Here is a 23,884-nt window from a genome sequence, read left to right as displayed (position 1 = left end):
GCGCCAGGGCAATCCCAAACACAAATATAGGTTTGGTGGAGAATGGCTCGAGAGCAGCCTTAGGGAGAAGGACTTGAGGCAGGGGATTGATGAAAGGCTGGACACAATTTGGCAAAATGCACTGACAGCCCAGGAAGCCCCAACCACATTGTGGGCTGCATCCAAAGCAGCGTGCCTAAAGGAGCTGAAGAGGGACTTTGGACAAGGGCACAAAGTGATAGGACAGGGAAGCTGGCTTTAAAGTGACAGAGGGCAAGTTTACATTAGATATTAGGAGGAAATTAATTACTCTGAGGGTGGTGAGGCCCTGGCACAGATTGCCCAGAGAAGTTGTGAATGCCCCATCCCTGAAAGTGCTCAAAACCATGCTGAATGAGGCTTAGAGCAACATAGTGAAGTGAAAGCTATCAGGAGAGGGTTTGAACTAGGTGGTCTTTAATATAATTCCTTCCAACTCAAAGCATTCCAGGATTCTGTGATTCCCTGTGGGGATGCCCATGCCAGAGGCTGGTTGATGGGATGCAGCACCTTGGGGCTGTTGGGTCCCCTGGTGAGGATGTCTTGTGCCAGGGCATGACACCAAGTCATCACCATGAGCCAAAAACTCACCAGTGTTGCAGCTGGAGCTGTATGCTAGGGACTATTCTGCTCCCAGTCAGAAAATAGGTAATGTAAGAGGGAATTACAGACATAAACCCCATAACAAAAATAAATAAATAAATAAAAAAACCCACCAAAACAAAAACAACCCAACACAACCAAACACATCCCTCTGGGTGGGCAAACAGGCTGAGCTTCACCGCGTGTTGCAGAGCCTCCATGGATGAGCCTCTTTTCAGTATTTCTGCTTTTACAGCTCAGCAAACAATTTGTAACAAATAGTTTGTTCAATTAATTGAGCTTCTCTGCTCTGGGGGCAGATGGCAACCTTTAAAAATGGATTCCCAATGGAAAACTAGACAATGGCATTCTTTGGCCAATTTCCTTTGCTTTCAGGTCAATGGCAGTGGTTAGGATTTATGCCTGTGCTGACAGCCACAGACCCATGGGAGAGGTGTGCTTTTCCCCATCCAGATTCCTGGGATTTATTAATCTTTTTTTCCTTTGTACCATGGGCTGCTTCACATGCTACCCTCTTCTTTCCGTGCTGTTGTCATGACCAAGAGTATTTTTTCTGTTTTTCCCCAGGGACACAGGACCATGGTGATGCTTCTGTCCAGCTGCATCCTTCCAGGCCCCAGGGGGAGCATGGGGCAATGAGAAATGGTTTGTAACCCAGGAGGGAAAGTGGTTTCCAGGGTTTCCCAAGATTTCTCCTTGGTGATGTGGATGCTGCCATGACTGTTGTCTATTCCATCATCCCTTAGAGACAAGCAGCCACCATCCACAAGGCCAAAAAGTTTGGGAAAACCACATCCCATGCACCGATTTTTTACTTTATTTAGAGAAAACAGAATAGGTTATTGTGTCACACAAAGGACATTAGTGAAGACACTGCCATATTCCAACAAAATTCTTTTATTGAAAGTGTAATGGAAATTTCTTCATATTGCTTTGATGAAATGAGAGACAGCAGCTGTAGACAAATATGCTTTTTTTTTGTATAAACAAATGCAAATGGATAAGGTAAAAATAAAGCATTTTTTAAACTTGTACCTTTAAGCAACATAATCACAATATATACACAAAGAAAGCTAAAATAAAGCTATGTTGAAACCAAAGCGTTTCAACCAATACATTAGATAATTACAGATTGTGTCAATAAATACCCAGTTTTTAAACTGTTTAACAGGCAACTTTTTACACAGATACCAAGAAGAAAAAAAAAATTATATATTTACAATTCAGTGCCCTGGGGGAAAAAAAAAAAAAAGAGAAAAAAATATTTTTTTTCTTTTTTGGCACCAACACAAATAAAAAGAATAAATTATTGAAAAAAAAATCCACAAGGCAGGAGTCAATCCCAATAATTCATTAAAAAAAAGTGTGTGTATATATATATATATATATAAAATACAGGCATATATTTTATATATATAAATATATATATGCAGAGAAACCTAGGAATGTTACAAAATATATTAGTGCCAATAAATACAGAACGCTACCAGACTTTCAACTGTCAGTATTTTTGATGCAGTCTGAAGGATAAGGAACTACCACCTAGGAGATAACCGAAAAGGGGATTTTTCAGTCTAAAGAAACAATGATGACAATGAAAAATAATAATAAAAATAATAATATAATAATAATAATAACAATAATAATAACAATAATAATAGATATATCCAGGAAATCCTCCATCTGCCAGTAGTATTCCTACAGTCGCCCTGGGGGCGATGCCTTGCAGGAGGAAGCGGCAGCGAGCGCGGGCTCGTGGCCGTGGGAGGTCAGCTCCACTTCCAAGTTGACCGGCTCAATACCAGAGAAGATGTACAATTAAATAGTAATAATAAGGATTCTAAAAAACCCCAAGCAACCCACGTTTCGTACGCCAGAAGTTTCCTAAATTGCCGGCAGGTTTGCAGTGAGGCACCTGTTGAAGAGCAGGTATCCAAGAGCACCATCCCTGTGGTCGGGGATAGAAATAGTTCAGCCAATAGGAAAATCCTCAAATCCATTGTTTCAGGGTTGGTTCCCTTGTCTGTGTGTCTCTGCACCCCCAGAAGTTCCCTCCAGCTGCTCCCAGGGCAGCAGAGCTGGGGACACCAGAACTGTCTCCTCCTCCTGTGCTGGTAATGCCAGGAATCACTCCCATCACCAAATTTTCCAAGGGGGAATTTAAAGCCGGTAGGTATCAAATCCGTTTTGCTTTTTCCATACCACTGGTGTAGGCACTTAGTGTATCACTGATGCACAGATTTTTTTGTCCAGTTACATCTCGTGGCCAAACAGTGTCATGCTCTCAGACTGACTTAAATACCAAAAGGCAGCCTCCAGTATCCTTCCTAAACACAAAGATTCCTCTCATTTTAAAAACCAAAAGCCTTCAGTTTTTCACCTTGGTCTTCAGGTCTTCAACAACTGTACTCACAGGACAAATAACCCAATAAATTTCATATCCATCTGTTTTGCTTGAATTACTCGATTCACCTATATAAAAATATAGTACAATCAGTGTGACCCACTGGATTTTGGAGCTGTGACATCCTCGGTGCTGGGGAGTCCTAAGGAGCACTTGCTGAGGAGCTTGAGCACTGCTGCTGTATTGGCTTTGCTCTCCCAAAGCCCCCCACGAGGGCAGCCAAGGTCCTTCTGGTTACACCTCCCCACCGCTGCCGACAGTTCCTCTGCATATTCAGGCACCATAATTGATGGGGAAAGATCTCATGGCCAAATCCCTAGGCAATTAAATAAATTATATAAAATAATTTACAAAAAGGGGTTGGGTTTTGTTTCGTGCTAGTATTAATGTTACTTCTTAAATAGTTGAAGGTTTTGCTTGCTTTGCTCTCCACAGTGACATTATGGAGACCAGACACCATTCCCACGTCTACGACAAGGCTGGGAGAAACCAAGGGATGTTGCACAAACTCTTTCCTCGTTCCTCCTCTCCCAGACCACTTCTGTTCAGTGTTTTTAGAAATCTGAAGTGAAGACCAAACAGCTAACATCATTCAGACTCAGAAAAACCAGGGTCATCTTCCTCTTGAAGACCTTATTGCCCTTCCAGGTCATCGACAAACCACAGTGCTATTCACGTACTACAGGTAGAAAATAAATAAATACAGATATATTATGCAAAAAAATATGATTGTACACATAATACATCTGAGGTATTACCAATTTAAATAAGATTTCATGCTAGTTCAAGCTTCAGTGGCTAGTTAAATTCTGGAATTTGCAATAAATAGATGAAGAATGATTATGTATATAGTGTATGGATCTCTTCTGTAAACCTCGTCAGATTTAAACGTAAGAGCGTGTTGGGCTGACTCTTACGCAAACCACAAATTCTCACAATAAATACAGCTTCAGAAAGTTGCCTTAAAAAGTTCCTGCAACACTGAAACATTTCTAGAAGGGGCTGTATGGACGACTGGCAACGTTAGCGAGGAGTTTTTCTCAACAGGTCTTTTCGTACAAAACACAAGGAAATTCTCATGTGAAAGTCTTTCTCCCTCCCTCCCTTCCCCACCCCACCATGAAAGTTTAGAAATTTTTGCACAAACAGCAAGAGAACTGATTGTAGCTGCAGTATGTCAAAACGTCCACGTTGTATAAAGACCAAAAATAGTTAATTTGCTTATAAAGTCTTCTGCTGTTGCTGTTTTTTCCTCCTTATATTTGAGTAGCACACCACCCTTTCAGTGAAAGTTTGCCTGTCCAACTGTTCCTCCGTTTTCCTTTTGGCATGAGTCCTTGCCCAAGCCACACTGGCGTTTCACACTTTCACTGTCTCCATCAGCGATGACTTGATGGCGTCCTCCAAAAGTTGATTGTCTGTGAAAGGGGCTGGGGTTTCAGGGACGGATTCGGACAAACCAATGAGGGACTCCAAGAAACAGGAGCCCTGATCTCCAGCTTGTGGGAAGCCAGGGAAATTAGGCAACTGAAACTGTAACGCTGAGAAGTTATCCAGGTTCTCATACTCCTTTAAGGAGTTGTAAAGGGGTCCCAAGTTATAGTCCGAGAAGGACTGGAAGAAATCCAAGGAATCAGAGGAAAGGCTGAGGTCGGCGTAGCTCTTGGAGCAGGGCTCGGTGGAGGAGGAGGCGCAGCAGGACAGCCCATCGCACCTCACGTGGGCGGCATCCTCCAGCAAACCCCCGCTGTCCTGGTTGGCATTCTCATCCAGGCACTCTGAGAGGTGGGACAAGTGGCCAGGGACAGGCTTGGCCTCGCTGCCATGGTCCTCGATGAAGAAGTCGGTGGGATGGAAGCAGCCGAGGTCATCCTGGCCACGCCTGCTCTCTTCCTCGGCATCCGAGTCGTTGAAGTGGAGGATGCGCGCCAAGCCGTCGTCGTCCACGTCCGACTGGGATTTATCGGAGGGGAGGCTCTCGTAGGGCTCCTCCAGGTCCTCGCTGGGGTGGGAGGAGATGGAGGAGTCTGTCATGTCACTGCTGCAGCTGTTCTCCCCCAGGGCCTCCAGCTCGGGGCTGAACTGGAAGGCAGGTGCCAGCGGCACCGCACGCTCTTCCAGCGAGCCCTTCCCCGCCGCGCATCCCAGCGGAGGGAGCCGCTCCCGGAAAGGCGGCTCGGCCTCCGCCACCTTCTCGCTGCTCTGCTGCTGCTTCTCCAGCTCCAGCTTCATGATGGTGTGGATGAAATGCGTCTGCACGCGGGCCTGGTTGAACTCGATCCTGCCCTCGGTGTTGCCACAGCCGTCCTTGGTGCAGCCACAGGGGAAGGAGGTGTGATCCATCTGGCAATGGGGAGAAGCAGAGGGGGAGGGTTAGGATTGAACCCAGTGGCATAAAACCAAAACTGCCCGTGACTTGTCTGCCCTGAGAAACCAAGTAACAGCTGAGGGGTTTAAAAGCAGGAAGGAAAAAAAAAAAAGACACCCTGCTCTTCTGAAGAGGAGTCACAATAAGCTAGATTTCAGTAAAAACAAAGAAAAAAGATTCCAAAAAAAGCGCAAAATATAATGGTCCAAAAGGAGATATAAGGTAGCCAAAGTGATTTGTTTCTTTATTGCTATTTAATGATTTCACTATCTGGTCTGCAGCAGCCGCTAGAGGGGGGCTGTGACACACACATGGAGCACCGTGTGCACCCACCTCCGCCACCCCCATCCTCCAAACACGGCACCGAGGGAGAAAGCAGCGCCCAGAATAGGGAATGAGGCTCCCTAAATACAGCTGGGCAGGCACCCGCAAAAAATACCCTGTAAAATATAACTCACTAATTGAATACAGGGGGATTATCCCACTGTACAGGTGGCCTGCAGAGCTCCGCTGTGGGCTGACGCTCAGCTGACACTCCCACGTTCCCTGAGCGCACTGCGATTTGTGACACACAGCAGAAGAAAAAGGAATTAAAAATAAAACCTGGGGGAGGGGGAGAAAGCGCAGCCTCGTGTGAGGAGCAAAGAGCTCTTCCTTGCAGACATTCCCATGTGGCCCACCTCCAGCAGGAGATCAAGCAGGTATGGATCTCGTGGGGACGTTCAGTGGGGACATTCTCACTGCAGCGTGGGGATGGCAGCGCGTGTGATTTTGGAAGAGAATGCTTTCAAGCAGTGCCTCCCTTGCAGCCTGAGGGATGCTGCAAGAGCTTTCCTCACCGCCAAGCACAGGTGGGAGCAGATGGATTTACAAGCTGCCTCAACTCTGTCCAACTTGCACACACCCCCCCGCTCTAACGCACAGCTGGAGCCGCGGCGTTCCCCCGTGCCCAGGGGTGAGGCTGTACCTGACATTTAATGCCTGCCAAGCTGCAGCTGCAGGTCTCGGGGTCGCAGACCTCGCGGCAGTCGCAGCCACAGTCCTCCCGGGACAGGCGGATGTTGTGCAGCTCCCGCTTCTCCTCCTTGTCGATCTTCTTCACCCCCACGGCCTTCAGCAGCGCGCGCCTCTTCTTGGCGGGGTAGGGCTGCAGGAAGAAGCCGTCCTCCAGGTCCACGTTGCTGACGTCGATGTCGTCGTCGGAGATGTCCTCGATGGTGAGCTGGTTGGCCTCTTCGGACTCCTTGGTGCCGTTCATGGTTAGCTGAGGGCAAAAAATGGACAAAGCATTAGGAGCTTGTTTGGGACTCAAAGCCATTGGAACCCGCAGTGAGGGGAAACAAGAAAGGAATGAGCTCTTCCCCACAGTGGCCAACCTCAGGATTAATATCTAAGTCAGAGCCCACAAAGAACTGACACCTGACTGGGGATGTGTCCTGGGATATCAAGTATGTAAATCAGAAATGAAAAGACTTTGGGACACGCCAAGAAGAGTCTCAAGTGGATCCCAGGACAGAGACATACCACCAAAAGAGCAAAAATGCCTTCTGTGTCTTTTCACTTTTCAAAGGTGGAGAATTAAATGAAAATTCCCCACTGGAGCCTGTGTTTTTTGGAGACCCAAACTGAGAACTAAGGACTGATGCCCGCAGGTCTCAGAGGCTCTTACTTAAAAACTGGCCAATTAACCAACAGCATCCACCAGCTCCTCATCCACCCTGCCCCATGCTCCTCACTCACTTTCCATTTCAACGCTTCCAACTTCTCCTCTTTTAATTTCTCTTCGAGTTTGCCCCGACGGACGTTTTCCTGCTCCTTTGAAAACTCTGCCAGCGTGAACTGCCGGGAGGAGCTGTGTTTGCTCACCATCCCCAGGGTACAGCCCCCACGGCTAGGCACGCTCGTGAAGCCCTGGCAGCGTGGGAAGTAAAACACAGTGACCCGGTCAAACTCCACATTGTTCTTCTTTAGTCGCTTGGATTTCTTCAGGATTGACGTGGCTAAAAAGGGGAGAAGGAAAAAAAGAAAAAGCACTGAGTCGGTGCTGCCGTGCTGCAGATGGAATAGAAATATTACAAACAGGCAGGACTTGTAATTACTCTCTCAAGAGGAACACACTTGGACAGGGCTACAACATCACTTGCTGTTGTTTTAGGAGCTAACACTTCAGAGGTGGGATGAGGATGGAGAGGAAGCTAAGTCAAGCCCTGCTGCATCAGAGTCACCGATGAGATTCACCCTACGAGGTGGCTGCTGCTTCTCCTTCCCGCTTGACTTCCCCCAGGAACATCCATTTGCTTATTCTTCACGTGTGGCAGAGCATAATGAACAAGCAGCCAGCCATCCTACACATCTGTCTCTCTAAATCCACTCTGCCCCACGCTCAGGAGCCCCTGGTCTGCACCTGGCAGACCACGGCGTTGGTATTCCTAGTGCTTCATGGCTCCAGCTTTTGTGGCAGGGCAGAAAATAGCCCAAACGGCTGTTTCTTCTGGTGCTTCCTTTCACCATCCACTGGGAGGAACTCTCAATCTATGGTTTATTCTCAAGAGACTCATTTGAGAGCAGCTGCAAAGATGTTAATCTTTGTGCAGGTGATCCCCGGGTAAACATGGCAATACACGACTCTGCTTTATCTTAAACTGCTGAAACATGCTACACATCACTGAGAGCACAGCCTCTCCAGAGATACCTGGCCCTGCACAGCTGCACGTGCAAACACAGGAGGTGGAGGGGGACTAATTAGTCAGGGCAGGTTCAGAGTCAGTGAGTTTCCACAAGTGTGGCCTGCCAAGAAAGTAAAGCCAGGCACAGCCGCGTGAGTGTGGCAGGAACAAGAGCCAGCTACACCCCAATTTGTGGTGGGGAGATATCTCTGGTCCTATTCTCTGCTAGTGCAGGGTTGCCTTGGTTGCAACCCTGGTTTTCAATGGAAAAAAATACCCCAGAAAGGATGGGTGACTGCTGCAGAGCTGGGATCAAGCCCTGCTCTTTGGGAGGCAGAGCCACAAGCAGCCCTACAGTGGGACCCAAGAAAAAGATTGCAACAACCCACAGGGCTCAGCTGGTTTGGTGGGCCCCAAAGGCTGTGAAAGTGCAAGACTGGACAGTTAACTGCACCCACATTTCACAGGTCTCACTTGCCAAAATATTGTGTTTCGGTTTCAAGTGAAAAAAAAAAAAAAAAAAGATAAAGAAGTGTTCACCCAGCTGTGTCAGCAGCTTCTGCTCAATAGCTGGGGGTTCACACTGGGTCCTGCAGTCACTCTGATCATATCTTTGCACTGTGCGTTGCATTTTCACAATACCCTTGACTCAATCTCCTAAAACATGAGCTCTTTATCAGAAGGCAAGTTAACCACCACGATCATCTATCGGCCGAGCTGCTGCACTTTGGCATTTGCTTCTCTCTCCCTGCACCCCTCCTCTGAAATTGTTTTCCCATTCCTGACCCTTTTCCAATTGAGCCAGAGAATACAAAAAGTTCATTGTTTTGTCACAAAACCTGGGAAGACAAGCAAGAATGAGAGTCTTTATTATTACAAGACTTCTAAAGCCTTTTCAGACCACTGCATGTTTGTGTATGTCTGCTAAGTGGACCTTAACTGCTATATACAGTGGGTGTTCAGTATAATTTACTAGGTTGGACTATTTCTCCTCCATGAAGATGTTCTTCTATTGTACTTTTTATTCTTCCCTTCACAAGGCAGATAAAGGGCTTTACAACACTGCCTTCTGTGTGTTTTCCTAAAAGCTCTCAAAACTTACATTGCTGGGAAAACAAAATAGCTTTTATCTGTACTAGCAGCAGAGGCAATGTCAAACGTGTCATGTTCTTTGGCAAAGTACCCAATTTACGTAGGAAACAAGTTCTGAAACGGTAATTACGCTACTGGTTAATCATTTTTTAAAAAGAGCATTATGGGCCTTCTCTGTCTGATTAGGTTTTGCCTGTGAAACAGGGAATTGAGGGTTGGTGGGATGGTCCTGCAGCCCAGGCTTGCACACACCCACATGCCTCTGCACACCCATCCTTGGGTTTCTATTCCTGCAAATCTGGACTTCAGCAAAAATATTCCAAAGGAATAATAAATACTGTAAGGAAGTGCTGAGGAAGATCACTGTGAGGAGAATGGATGTTTATAAATCAGTTGTCACGGCAGGTAGCAGGTGCCACAACCACTTCTAGCCATAAAGGTGTTCCTTAAGGGGGTCTGTGTGTGGTGATGACCCACCACCACCCTACAAAAAAACCCTGCAGAGGCACAGCTGATCTGGGAAAGCCAGAGGTACTCACGGGTGAAGCTGGACATTAAGGCAGAGCTGGGCTTGGGCTCTCCACGGGAATTCTCCTCATCAGTGTCCCAGCCTGAGGATGCTGAGGAGGAGAGGGGGGAGCAGGAGGAGGAGGAGCAGTAGGTGCTGTCATCCCCCAGCTCTTCATACTTCCTTTTCAATACTCCGCTCATGGTGGCGCCGTTTTTGTCATATAACTGGAAAACAAAGGAAAAAACCAACATGAAGCCAGGGAAATCTTGGCAGTTTCTAGTGATGAGCAGGACAGCTGTAACCCCCAGCAAGGTTTCCCCATCAGATCCACGTGGCCAGGCAGATGTGATTCCCAAAAAGTGCTGCCCCTAAAGCACCTCATCTTACTACACTTGCTGTGCACACCTGTGAATTTCTCTCCCATTTCACAACACTGCAGAAGAAACTATCCCAGAAAACAAAGTGTCCAGAAACCAATCCAATCAACACAAATGTCATCAAACAGTAAGTATTACATTTTGCTTACTAATTCTTTTATGTTCACTCCTCACCCAGATCGCTTTCTATGCAGTTACAGCTTTAACGTCTTGCTAATTACAAAAATAAGCCAGTTTGCAGAAAACAATCTGTTGGCATGATTTACTTGCTACAGCCCCCCGGGGAAACAGACTTATTAAATGAAGCACTGAAATACAAATATATCAACTGTGAAGAACAGCCCTTCTCCTCACGGTGCCTTTCATAGTCAGTCCCCCATTCAATAAGCTATTCTTGTTTAGGCTGGGTTATGTATCAAGCATAGAAGCAATTAAAAACAACGCAGCTAATTAAAAACAAAGCAGCTCTGTGCTTGCCTAGATTCCAAAATTTCCTGCATGCTTTGCCCCTGCTCATCTTAAAGGAAAAAAAAAATAAAAGAAAGCCAAAAATAACTGTGTTGCATCTTTTAAATGTTGCTTTTATAAAGTTTGGGAGATGGGAAAAAAAAAAAAAAAACAAACCACAAAAGCTACAGACTTTGTCTACAGTATGTTTGGGCAATGCTCTCAGGCACAGGGTGGGATTCTTGGGTTGGTCCTGTGTATGGCCAGGAGCTGGGACTTGAACATCCTTGTAGGTCCCTTCAACTCAGGATATTCTATGATTCTTATGGACATCAGCACCCACTCAACCTGGGATGCTCCTGCACTGATGATGATCATTCCACCCTCGAGACTTCAGCAACACCACCCCTCAAACACCACCCCAGCTGCCCCTGCTCCTGCAGAAGCCGCTGCCAGCTGATTTGGGAGCCAGGAGCCATCCCCAGAGCTGAGAGCCAGGCTGCTGCTGCCTGAGGGGTGCCTTGCCCTGACCCCATCCCACCAGGCAGTAAGGCACAACCACGGTGGGAAGGAGGCAGCACCAGCCCAGAACTCCTTCCAGCAAGGAGGGGAGAGCCCCAGCAGTGTGGGATGCTACCAGCCACCCCATAATACACAAAAGCTAAAGCATCCCTAGAATCTGGATAATCTGGGACAGTAGACAGCCCTGGGATGGTGACAGTGCAGATACAGGGGTGCCAGACACCCAGTCCACATCCCCTCCCACCACACGAAACTTCTCCACCAGCCAAATTCATCCTTTGCTACCCAAACACTTTCTCGCTCCGCTTTGCATGTCTGAAGTTAAGTCTCTGAAAAAGAAAAAGCAAAACAAAAAAAGCACTAAACCTGCCCTTCTGACAGGCCTGAGGAGGCAGCACAGACACCACATCAGTTGCAGAACCTCCCCACCGTGGGATTTGCAGTGCTCCAACAGCACCAAGCAGTATCACGTTGCAGGACAGGAGCACACAGTTCCTTCCAAGTCCTGCACCAACCCTCCCTAATTATGTTTACCACCAGCTTCCCTGGAGACAATAGTCACCTTAAAGGTCAAAAAAGTCCCTGGCTGAAGCACTTCTGTGGCCTGGAGGAGTTAATCATTCGCTGCAAGGCGTGCTTACAGGGCCAGCACGTCCCCCTGAACCCGGGGAGAAGTCATCCCTCCATCCCTCCTCCTCCTCCTCCTCGACAGACCTGGAGCTACAGGTGGTTTTGCCACAGAGGGGTTGTTGTTTTGTTGGCCTTAATCCAAAATAGATGCAGAGAAGGTGGATTTGGCCACCCTCCAGCCCCAGCAGCACATGTCCTACCTGACACCTGGATTAACTCCTTTCCTGCCTGCTCCATGGCAAAGCTGAGCTCACAGGTGGCCACAAAACAGCAAATAACAAACTTTTTATTTGTATTATTTTTGTGTATGTGCCTCCTGCTCTGTCTCATGTTTGCTTTAAGAAACAACCAGGAGCAAAGAAAATCTCCAAATCCATGGAAGGGGTCTAAATCAAAGCCTGGGCTGCTTTTCGTTTGCAGAGGTTTGCAGACCCCACTGTCCACCTAGAATGGGCAAAAAATTTGCAAAAAAAAAAAAAAAAATCCCACATGTGGTTTGAAAGAGCATCAGTTCCTGCTGCAGAGAGAATGCTCCACAGGACAGTGAGGGATGACAGTGAGGGATGCCACTATAGCCAAGGCTGGGAGGAACCAGCTCCCTAAAATGCCTGTAGGACACATTTCCAACAGCAAACACCCTTGGAGATGCAATCCTGACCACATCCAAGTCCCGTGGGAGACAGTGGAGGCTGCTGGAGCAGCCAAGGTCATGCTGCTGAGACAGGGATAATTCCCAGGGCTGCACCAAAGATGCAGCAGCCCTGATGCTCAGGTCACCTGCTAACCCAGCAGCCCATCAGGGGCTGCACCACATCCCCCCAAACCATCCCCACAGGGAAACCAGAGCTCTCCTGCAGCCAGAGAACCCAGCTAACACAAACACCAAGCCAGAGCCAAGGCAAGCTGTGCATGAGATGGTGCAATTCTATTTATTTATTTTTTTAAATACTATCACCAGCCAGGAGGATGAAGGGAGGTTTGTGCAGCTCCCCATCTGTGAGCATGAGCCAAATGGATAGGGGAAAAAAACCACTTCTGGCACACTGTCTTCTTCAAGACACCTATTGTTTTGTTAATGCAAAGGAGGCGTTGTGCAAACAGGATTGCCAGCTAATGGGAAAAAGCTGGTGAACCTGCTGCCCACCAGCCAAAATATAGTGATTTTCTCCTGTTACACCTTCCCCCTCAGTGCTGATTTATGGCTGTGAGGTTTTCCAAGCCAAATTTTCAAATCCTTCCCAGGAGAGACATAGTGGAGCTTCACCCATCAGTGTCTGCTTCTACCCTACTCCAAAAAATCCTCCGGATGGGCGTTTTACTGCCAAAGCCAGGATGATCCTCTGCTCCCCTCCTCACCCTGGCATGTGGACACAGAATTCACACCAGCAGTTTGGATGCTGCCATGTCGCCAAGGCCACTGGTCACTCAGCCAAAAAAGCCCAGAGGCCCATTCAGACACAATGAGGATATTTTAATTGCAGTAATTTTGCAAAGAACCTTAAACCCACATTGGTGTCTTAAAAGCAAGTCCCAAAAATGTTCACAGCAGCATGGAAAAAATAAGTATCTGTATCTGAGTTTGCCATTGCAAATCTCTGCAGGCAGCACTGAGTGCAGAATTTTACCACCTTCTCTCTCTTTTTTTTTTTTTTTTTTTTTTTTTTTTTTTTTACATAACCTGAAATAAAATAATCCTATCTTCCTCTCGGTTGCCAAAAAAGACATTCTGTTCTTGGCTAAGACTTCTTACTCATCTATTTTACTGAAAACAGCTTTTGGAACAAGTACATAATGCAATGGATCAAACCCGCAGGAATTCCTCTCTGGCACCAGAACTCCCACTATCCTGGGAATACTTTCTAACAAATATTTAGCCCAGATGTGCATTCCTTTCTTTCTCTCTCTCTCCTTTTTTTTTTTTTTTTTTTCTTTTTTTTTTAAGCATTAAAGTTTGGGTGGGGGGAATAGGAGGGGGCAGTCCTGTTGGGGGGAAGGGAATCCAATCTGCAAAGTCCCATTTCTGGCACCCAGCGAGTTGCAGGGTAAAGACCTAATACACTGGAATGCAAGGAATTAATGTTTTAACTATCCTCCTCTTGGACCACGTCTCAACAGTAAATATTTTCGAGTAATTTAGATTTAAGAAGGTTTGGCATTTGTTTAGCCAAGTGCAGAGGGAGGCAACTAAAAACCCCAAGCAGTGTCCAGTCTCCAGGAACCTGCACAAAGAGGGACCATGGCTTTGGGCAGAATTGTGAGGAGGAGATGTTTCAGTGTTGTGTTTTGGGGCTGTAGATGTGCTTTGAAGCGTCGGGCGATCTCAGCAGTGCAAGCAAAGCAAAGGAAACTCCTCACAGCCACTCCAGCAGCTGCCTTTACTTCTGCCACAATTCCCATGGTATTGCAGGAGAACACCCAGGAGCAAGAATTATTTCAAATTTTGGGGGTTGGTCGGTGGAGCATCCTAAAGAATGGAAGGATCCTGATCTCTGCATGAGTTATTGAAAGCAAAGTTTCTTTTACCAAGCGATTTAGGCAACACCAGGGAAACAACAATCCCTCCGACTCCCCCAAAACTCAGCACGGTGCACTACAAGTATTTGATTTCCAGTGACTTTTTGAGCTGGTTTGCTGACTTTAAAGCTCAGCCAGGAAGACAAAGTGGACTTATTCCAGCACACCAAGGTGGACTTTTCCCAGCACACTGGGACGAGGGTTTGGGTGCTGGGACCGTGCTGAGAAGTGAGTCAGAGCAGCTCCTGCTCCCTGCCCCAGAGCCACAGTGGCTGTGCAGGTCTAGCAGGAGTAAATATTAGTTTAAAAAACATCACCGCATATTTTAGGCAGGTACGGCTCCGAGGGCAGCTCGTGGAGCAGCGCTGGGGGAGTTGTCGATGTTGGTGTTTGTTTGCACGGTGATGTTTCTTGTGGGCAAAGAGATCCCAGCGTGAGAATCCCCAAAAAAGCGCTGCGAGGCTGAGCTTCCTTCTCAGCTAGCCCAGAAACCCCATGTCTAACAGCAGTGGTGATCCCAGTAACACTTAAGGGTTATTGAATAATCGCCACGCTATCAGCACTGATTCATTGCTCAATCATTTAACTATTTTAATTCTTTGCATATTTACTTAAGTGGTTTCCCCTGTGCCGCCGTGACAGCCTCCCGATGACAGCACTTCCCAATTTCGGGGCTGACTGGAGCCAAGGGGAGCTGGATCATCCCACCAGGAGCCTCCAGGGGACAGTCCCACGCGTGTTCCCAGCCACATAAAGCTGTGCTTTCCAGTTCAAACCAGATTATTTTCACCCAGCTGGGTCTAAGGTTTCATAACCTTGCTCCGGTTAAAAATAGCCTCTGCCTACTATGCAACAGCAAAACCCAAAGTACGTCGTGCTGCGGAGTGGGAGCATGAATCAGTCCGTAGCACCACGAGTTTATGCTCCTGTCAGAGACTGAACAGGCAAAACACCTTCCCCGGAAGGAGCAGCAGAAGTGTTTACTCCATCTCCTAATTTTTGGAAGGTCACAAAGAAAAAAAAAAAATGAAAAAGAAAACCAAATGAAAAAAAAAAAATACTTGTCAGATTTTTCTACCAAGCCCTCACTTCTTGTTGACAGACTGAAAGGTAAATAAGAAATTTCAGCAAATACATTAAAGGTTATCTGACACGGCCCAAAATGAAAGGAGGTTCAGATGTACTCGGCGCAGATTGTGCTGTAACAAACAGGAAAACAGCGAAGTGTGCTTTGTCTAGGAAAATCCTCTATTTGATCACACCTCATGAATAATTCACACCAGGTTTCCATATTTGTCCTCCTGTAGGTACACGCTGTGCGGTACCTTCCCTGCTATATATACGCACGCATTTCCTGCGCTGAATTATTAAAGCCTTTGCCGGGAGCTGCGGAGTCTCTCCGGGAGGAGAACAAACCCAACCATCCTGAAAATAACCCCTCGCCCCCACCCCACACACACCTTGATGGGCTACATCTGCAAACTGTTCAGCAGAGAGAAACTAAAATAATTGTCATGAAAAAATAAAGTAATAAAATCAATTAATAATTGGTGATCAATTCCTGATAACAAATGATAAGATTTAACCTGGCAGTGCTGGGTTAAGGGTTGGACTCGGGGATCTCAAAGGGCTTTTCCAGCCTTAAGGATTCCCTCATTCTGTGACTTCGAGGTTTGTAAACGGCCGTGAGGGTTTTCTCTCCATCCATCCCACTCAGGCGTTGGCATTCCAGGCGTTAGTGAGGCTGAGCTGCTTTAGGAAAGGGCTGTCCCTGTGTGTCAGCCTCTTCCTACAGCGACATTATGTAACTCGGAGGTGACAGACACTTTTGAGGATGCCGGGGATAGAGGAGGGAGTGGGGGGCGCAGACAAAAAAAAAAATTATAAAAACCTGAGAAAACTTAGTAGTTGGGGGCGGGAGACGGGGTATCTTTTTTTTTTTTTTTTTTTTTCCTCCTTTTTTTCGGGTGGGCTGTAAAAGCCGCGATGTCTTATTTCGGGAGGCGGGGGGTGTGGGGGGTGCCCCGCTCCGTCTGTCCGCCCGTCGGTCCCTCCGTGCGCCCGTCGGTAGGTGTTGCTGTAGCGACGGGAAAGCATCCCCAGCCGGGCGGATTTGGGGAAGAGCGAGCCGGCCACCCCCCCCAACCTTTCTCTCAACATCAAAAAAATTGCAACCGTGGAGCGGAGCCTGGACTTACCGGGGTGGGGGTGATGGGGGAACTCTGCGCTACTCCTGATAAATATTATAAAGGTGTCCGGCTGATGGCAAAGTGCGGGGGGGCGGCTCGGGGGGCGCAGCAAACCCCCACCCCTTCCCCCGAGGAACGCCGTCCCGCTGCCCCGGGAGCTTCCCGGCGGCTCAGCCCCGGCCGCAGCCCCGGCGGCTCCGCTCGCCCGCGGGCAGGAGCAGCGCGGCCAGACGGCGCCGGGGCGGCGCGACCGCCGGCAGCGCGCCCCGGGCAGCGGCGGCGACCCCCGCCCGGCGGGACGGCTCCGAGCCGGCTCCCGGCCGCCGAGCCCCGCGCCGGGCAGGCACCCCGGGCGGACCCCGCACTCCCAACCCGCCGTGGTGAAAGGCGAGCCTCCCCCTCGCCGTCTCCCCCCATCCCCATCCCGGCTGCCCGCGGCGGTCCGTACCTGCGGCGGTGTCGGCGCGGCGGCTCCGGCTGCAGCGGCGGTGCCTGGCGCGGCGCCTCCCGCTCCGCTGCCGGGGCCGGGCCGGGCTGCGCCGCCCCGCGCTGCCCTTTTCCGTCAGTGGAAAACTCCGGGCTCTGACGCAGGCGGTGACAGGAGCGGGGCCGGCCGGCCCGCCCGGCTTCCTGCCCCCGCCGGGCGGGGCGCTGAATCAGGAGCGGCGGGAGGCACCGCCCCGCATCTCCCCGCGCCGCCCCGCATCTCACCGCACCGCCTCTCATCTCCCTGCACCGCCCCGTATCGCCCCGCATCCCCCCGCACCGGTCCTCATTTCCCCGCACCGCCCCGTATCGCCCCGCATCCCCCCGCACGGCCCCGCATCTCCCCCGCACCGCTCCGCACCGCCCCGCATCTCCCCGCACCGCCCCGCATACCCCGCACCGCCCCGCATCTCTCTGCACTGCCCCGTATCGCCCCGCATCCCCCCGCACCTCCTCGTATAGCCCCGCACCGCTCCGCATCCCCCCCGCACCGTCCCGTATCTCCCCGTATTGTCCCGCACCACCCTGCATCTCCCCGCACCGCCCCACACTGCCCCGCATCCCCCCACACCGCCCCGCACCGCCCCGCATCTTCCCGTATCTCCCCGCATCTCCCCGCACCGCCCTGCACCGCTCTGTATCACCCCGCATCCCCCCGCACCGTCCCGTATCTCCCCGCACCACCCCATATCGCCCCGCATCTCCCCGCATCTCCCCGCACCGCCCCACACTGCCCCACACCGCCCCACACCACCCCACACCGCCCCACACCATCCCATATCTCCCCGTATCGCCCCACACCGCCCTGCATCGCTCCGGACCGCTGTGGGGGAGCTGCGTCCCACAAGAAGTTGAGGAGCCACAGGGACAGGATGGACCCCAAAGTGGGTCTGAGTAGCACACAGGGCTGGGGACCCCAAAATAGATTTGGGTCCCACAGGGAAGTTGTGGCCCACGAGGGGTTGGGGAGCCCAAAGTGGGTGTGAGCAGCACGGAGGGCTGGGGACCCCAAGTGAGAATACAAATCGTTTTAGGTCGCAAAGAGGGGTACCTATATACTACAAGGGATTGGGAAGTCATGGGAACCCCAAGTGGTCATGGGGCGCTGGGACCCCCAAAATGGATTTGAGTCCCTGGGGGAAGCTGTGTCCCTCAAGGAGTTGGGGAGCCACAGGCACAACATGGACCCCAAAACACATATGGCCACACAGGATTCTGAGGACTCCAAAGCAAGAGGGTGCTGGCTGCTGCAGGGCCCACAAAGGGTTATGAATCCATAGGGAAAACTTAGACCTCAAAACAAATTTGGGTACTATAGGGACTTTGGATCTTACAAGGAGTTGAACACTTACATGGCAAAGGTTGAACCCCAAAGTGGATTCAGGCACCACAGGGGACTGGGGACCCCCAAGCAGGCTTGGAACCTGAAAGGGTTTGGGTTCTTGCAAAAGTTTGGAGTTGGGGACCCACAGACACAACTTGGACTCTAGAATGCATTTAAATACCACAGGGGGCTTGGGAAGATGAAGCAGGTGTGAACCCCAAAAAGGGTTTGGGTGCTTCAAAGGCTTTTGAGGCTATGAAGGATTGGTTACCCACAGGCAAAGCCTGGACCCTGAAAGACATTTGGGTCCCACTGGGGGTTTGAGCCATGCAAAGGTTTGGTGACCCACACAAGGGCTGGACTCCAGACAGATCTGAGTCCCACTGGGAGCTTGGACCCACAAATAGGCTTGGGCTCTGAAAGGGATTTGGGTCCCACAAATGGTTTGGATCTCTGCCTGGCATTTGGGATCCACAGGCACAGCCTGGACCCCAGAATGGATACACCTGTTTCAAAGGGCTTGGGTCCCACAAGGGGCTGGGGACTCACAAGCAAAGCTCAGACCCCAAAAGAGATTTGGGCATCACAGGGGCTTTGAACCCCACAATGGTTTTGGACCCACAAGTAGACTTGACTCCTGGAAAATATCTGGACCCCACAGATGGATGGGGACCCACAGGCAAGGCATGGATCCCAGAACAGATACCACAGGTAATTTGGGACCCCTGAGAAAGGCTTGGAGCCTGGAACAAATTTGAGCCTCACAGGATGGCTGGTCCCACAGGGATTAGGGATCCACAAGCAGAATGCAGCCCTCAGAAGGAATTTGAGCCCTATAATACGTTCGAGTTCCACAGGGGAAGTTTGGCCTCCACACTGGGTTGGAGATCCAAAACCAGGGCTTGGGCCTGCAAGCAAGAATTGGCACAAAAAATAGTTTTGGCCCCTGGTGGTTGGGATCCAGACCTGGGAGTCAGGTTGGATTTGCCTGGCCTAAGAAGGTGGATGAGGCTGTATTGGGGTGTGTGGGATTATTCCCATGCTCTATATTGAGCTCCTTATTTCCAAGAGGCTGCCTACGCAGTGCTACAAGCCAGAGTGCTGACACTTCTTTCCAGGAGCATTATTTTACTTGTAAACCTCTTGGGATGCCTCTCATGGGTTTTTTGTTTGCTTGTTTTGGTTTTTGTTTTTGTTGTTGTTTGATTTTTTTTTTTTTTTTTTGTTTGGTTGTTTTTTTTTTAATACAGGCGTCTCATAGGAAGTGGTGGCATCAGGATTTTCACTTCTGGTCTTGCCCTGGTGTGTGTCAGTGATTCCTGTGGGTGTGACATCCCTGCTGGTCACCCCAACAGCACCACTGCAAGGACGAGGGCAAGCTGAGAACACCCTCAAGCTGATTTTCCTGCTGGTTGGTTCTTTCCAGGTGCTTCACCCCTCTACCTGGCTCATCCCGTGGCTCTCTCCCGAGCCCATGAAACAGCAGCTGGGTACAGAGGCACGGGAGGCACGAGCTGAGATTTTGCTTCAAATGTCAGGGAGGCAATCCATAATTGGAAGTGGTGCCCTGATGAGGGGTGGGTCCTGTCTTTGAGGCACAAGGGCCTTCCTGAATTTGCCAGCACACAGCCCTCGACGGCCAAAGGAGCGGTTTCCCTGAGGTTTCACTTACCATGTTTGGACATGGCCGTGATTAATATTTCCTAACAGGAAGATGTCATGCATGCAGGCTTTCCTCTTCGGGGTTTGGGTCGAGGGTGGCCAAGTTCAGGTTGTACACTGGCTCCTCACTTCCTCCACCTCACAGGCTACACCCTCCGGCCCAAAAGGGGTCCTGGCGCCAGGGAGGTGTCACCAGACAGCCCCTGGGGATCCAGAGAGCTTCGCTGGGACTGGATCAGGGTGTAATGTCACCTTCTCCGCACAGTGTCTGCGGGATGAAGGGGGGGTCACTTGCTGCCCTCCCCGAGCTGAGTTTGGCATGGAACCCAGGTATGGGGGAAAGGGGATATCCTGGAAATCAGCTGGAAAGGCTGCCAGCAACCCCCAGCTTACCCATTTTCTCTTTTGCTTCTAATAGTTTTAATGAAAGTAAAGCCACTCTGAGATAGGAGTCCCACACAGGGCAGAAATTATTTAGCAATTCAGTTTATGAACAATTTTGCCTCCACACTGCCCACAGTTGTGTATGTGTGTGTGTGTGTGTGTGTGTAATAGAAGGGGGAGTTGAAACAAAACTTATTTTTCAAGTGGAAATTTTTAATTATTTTTTTTAATCAACCTAAAAGCACTACTGTCAATAACTGGAAGCTTACACAGGAGGATAAATAGCCGTCAACCAATCGAAGATGGTTTCTCAGATTTCTCAGTTTGACTCAACGTATATTTTGTTGTTTCTTTTCTGAGCCTCATTCCTCCAACAAATTAATTCATGAGAAGGAGAGAGAGAGAGAGAGAGAGAAAGAATGAGAGAGAAATCAGTTTCTCTTTACCCTGAGCCAAGTTGGTGAGGTTTTAATGCGGTTTTTTCACCTCTCAAGGAGCATCCTCCTTTCCCCGCGAAGCCGGAGCATCTCTCAGCCCTTTCGCCCAGGAAAACCCTCTCTGCTTTGGCCAGGGCTGCTGGCAGCAGCGGCCTGGAGCTGGTTTCCCTGGCTGGGTGCCACGGGAGCGCTGCTCCGGTGGAAATTCCCGGCTGCCCGGCCTCGGCAGGGATAAGTGCCCCGGTACGGAGAGGGAGCGCAGGGAGCGGGAAAGGACCGGACCGGGGGAGGAGGATTCGAGATACACGAGCAGTGAGATAAGAGCTGTGAGCTGGACAAGCTTGGGATGTCAAACCCCTCACCGCCGGTTTTGTGCTTGCCCTGCAGCAGGAGAAGCACTTTTCCTGGGGTTTGAAGCCTCTTGGTGCTTAAGGATGGATAAATCAGGAGTATCTGGGTTTGGAGGTGGGAATTTTTTCCCTGGTTTTGTGCCACATCCCTGCTGCAGTTCTGAAAAAGCTTATCAAGTGTGTCTGGCTGTGGTTGTGTTGCTGGGTACTGTAACAAGCCATTCCAGAGTGACAACACAGGGACGTGGGAAAAGAAATTGTGGCTAAAGCAACCCAGCTTGAGCAGTCAGATGTCCAGCATCATCGCTGTGTCCCCAGCTTTCCTTCACTGATTTTACACCAACACAGCTCCACCATCCTCTGCAAAGTTGCTCCTGTTTCGAGCTGATGCTCTAAGGCAGTCCCATCTATAGGATTTAAAGCCCTGTGTGCTGTGCTGTCATAGACCTGGGCTGGGCTATTATTTACACATTAACCAAAATGTTCTTGGTGCTGTCAGTCCTTGGTGGAGATCAGGACAGGGTAATTCAGTGCTCTCCTACAGTAATCTACAAGCACCCTGTCAGCTTTGAGAGAGATGCAGAATGTGACCTGTTTGCTGGTGAGCACCAATATTATTGTTAGATTCCCAACAAACACACAAAAATCATCACCCTGAGCGAATAAGTGTTAATTTAAAATGCAGGCATGAAATGGGAATTGTGAAAGCGCCGCATCCCTTCAGCCGCTCGCCAGCGATGGTTAGCGGGCAAGGAAAACGAGTATGACAAAACCCCACGTTCTGCAGGCAGCTGCATTCAAGTGGGGCACCTGTGTCCTCAATTAACCCAGCTCACAGTGAACTTTGGTGCCATCAGAAAGCCTCACACCAGGGTTTGGAGGTGGGAAGCGCAGGAGTGCTGCGCTCTTCGCTCCTTGACATTTCGTGAGTCGTCTGTTTTAGCGCTGAAACCTCTCAAGTGATGGGACCGCTGCAATTTCTCTTTCAAGGGTATCGCTCTCACACAATAATTAAATCTCTGGCTTTCAAGCATAATTGCCAATGACAGTGCCTCCGAAATTGCTTCTTTATGCTCGACTGTTCTGTCTCCTGGCAGAAAGGGCTTCTGTAGAAATAAGCCGGAATAGTTGTGAGTGGCAGCAAAGGCAAGACGAAGCAACACAAACTCCATCCTTTTCCCCACAAAGGACAACAACTGTCCCTAAACATTGAGGTGGCCCAAATCCTGCACAGTCCTGGATGCCTAACAGGCCCAGGAGGAAATGGTAGCTCACAGCACAGCTCCATCATTACCAGGCCTGTTGGAAAAATGCAATTTTTCAGCACTAGGACCTGTCTCCTGCTCCAGGTTGGTAATTGGTGGTGTTGGCTGTGAGCCAGGCAGCACTCACAGCTCTGTCTTGAGAGGACAAAAACCTCCATTACTTTATGCTCTCTAATTCTCCCAAGGTGTGCTGCTGTCTATCAATGGAGTCACCATGAGGTAATAGAAATTACAAACCTCCCCAGACTTATTTGTCTGAAAGAGTTTCTTGTAAAAATACTTATATGAGTCTCCAGAACCGTGGCACATGAGAATGGCAGAGAAGAGAAAGTTTGCAAATTAAATTGCAACAAAAGGCTCTTTATCGTAAACTATGGGGGAGACTGGGTAAGGGGGTTATTTCACTTCTGCTGGGCTGGCTGGGGACAGCATTTAGAGAGAAAAAGCAATTTTGGTTGTCTGCTTGTCACTGTGCAGTGAAGCTGCTCTAGACCCCAAGCTGTGTAGGGTGATGAGGTTGGCCAGATGCCACTGGGGCTCGTTTCCTACCCTTGCCAGTGTCTCCCTGTGAGCTCTGGTAAGCCCCTGCCCTGTCACTTTGGTGGCTCACAATGGCAACATCACAACTCCAGTCTCACTTGCTTTGTCTGGCTTTTGCCTGCCAGCCCCCACCAGCCCCTGCCCTCCTTGAAAGGAGCACCCTAAACCTTCATCGAAGCCCATTCTTAACCAGCAAAAACCATCCAGAGCGGGCCTGTTTGCAGTGATGTGATAGACAAGCTCTGGGGGAAATACCTGAGCTCTCTGAGAAAGTTACTACCCCCTGCTATCTGCTAAGGCTGATGAGTTGAATCCAGGCTCTCAGCATGATCCTATTTTGATGCAAAGTCGGAGCAAATGGGCTGGACTGTGAATGGGAACATCTGGGGTGCTGCACACCTGCCCCATGAGTGCTGGTGAAGCCTCCAGCACAGGAGCAGTGGCTCCTTAAGAGTGAAGAGTTTCAGAGCAGAGAAGTCAGGATCCAAATCCATAAAAAATAACAGTATGACTAAAGCTCAATTTTCTTCTCTACTCTCTCCATTTTCTCCTTTTACAAGCCCACAGTATGGGGCAATTGCACTTCTTCCCCTGAGCAGCCCTTATGATGCTTGAGCTGGACTGAAACAGCAGTAAAATCCATATGAAAATTATATATACAACTAGATGTATGTGCATCTCTTTATATTTTACTTGATGGACAGAACTCACAGCAAATCTCCTAGCTAAAAGAAATGCTTCTTCTGCATCACCAAGAGCTGGAGCAGTGTTTGGTGGCCACAGTAGCTACAAGTGATGCTTCAGTGCTTTTTACTCAGTTCTAGATGATGGTGCTTGTTTAAAACTGGGAGCTACCAACACATTTGTGTGCTGGTTTTATCTGTGAGCTGTCATTATCCTGACACTTGCAGGCTGCCCAGAGTCACTGGGTTTCAGAGGCAGATCCTGGTGGCATGAAAAACTTACTCTGAAAAGGTCAGCTGTGTGGAACTAGGTACAGAGAGCCAATTATTATTTGCCTTGGCATGTTCTATATGGGTTTGGTGGCAGGTCACGCTCCCAAAGTCCTTGTGGTCAATGGTGGGACTTCTAAGC

The 23,884-nt window shown here is 49.4% G+C and overlaps 1 protein-coding gene across 2 annotated transcripts; it reads right to left on the bottom strand.

The window, feature by feature from the left end:
- Positions 1-1,502: 1,502 nt before the first annotated feature.
- Positions 1,503-16,930, bottom strand: CSRNP1 (cysteine and serine rich nuclear protein 1). Of its 2 annotated transcripts, XM_030264217.4 has the most exons (5): positions 16,790-16,930; positions 9,691-9,886; positions 7,134-7,393; positions 6,361-6,657; positions 1,503-5,368 (listed from the first exon to the last, which is right to left on the bottom strand). In XM_030264217.4, the coding sequence occupies exons 2-5, from the start codon at positions 9,860-9,862 to the stop codon at positions 4,385-4,387; spliced, it is 1,713 nt and encodes a 570-aa protein (XP_030120077.4). In that variant the 5' UTR covers positions 9,863-9,886; positions 16,790-16,930; the 3' UTR covers positions 1,503-4,384. The 2 variants fall into 2 exon arrangements, with proteins under 2 accessions (XP_030120077.4, XP_002186683.5); XM_002186647.7 differs by lacking the exon at positions 16,790-16,930 and having other exon boundaries at positions 4,242-5,368; positions 9,691-9,928.
- Positions 16,931-23,884: the final 6,954 nt, after the last annotated feature.

Source organism: Taeniopygia guttata, chromosome 2, assembly GCF_048771995.1.
Source record: "Taeniopygia guttata chromosome 2, bTaeGut7.mat, whole genome shotgun sequence".
Classification (NCBI taxonomy): domain Eukaryota; kingdom Metazoa; phylum Chordata; class Aves; order Passeriformes; family Estrildidae; genus Taeniopygia; species Taeniopygia guttata.
The sequence above is the reverse complement of the archived record's forward strand: the minus strand, read 5'-3'. Positions and strand labels throughout refer to the sequence as shown.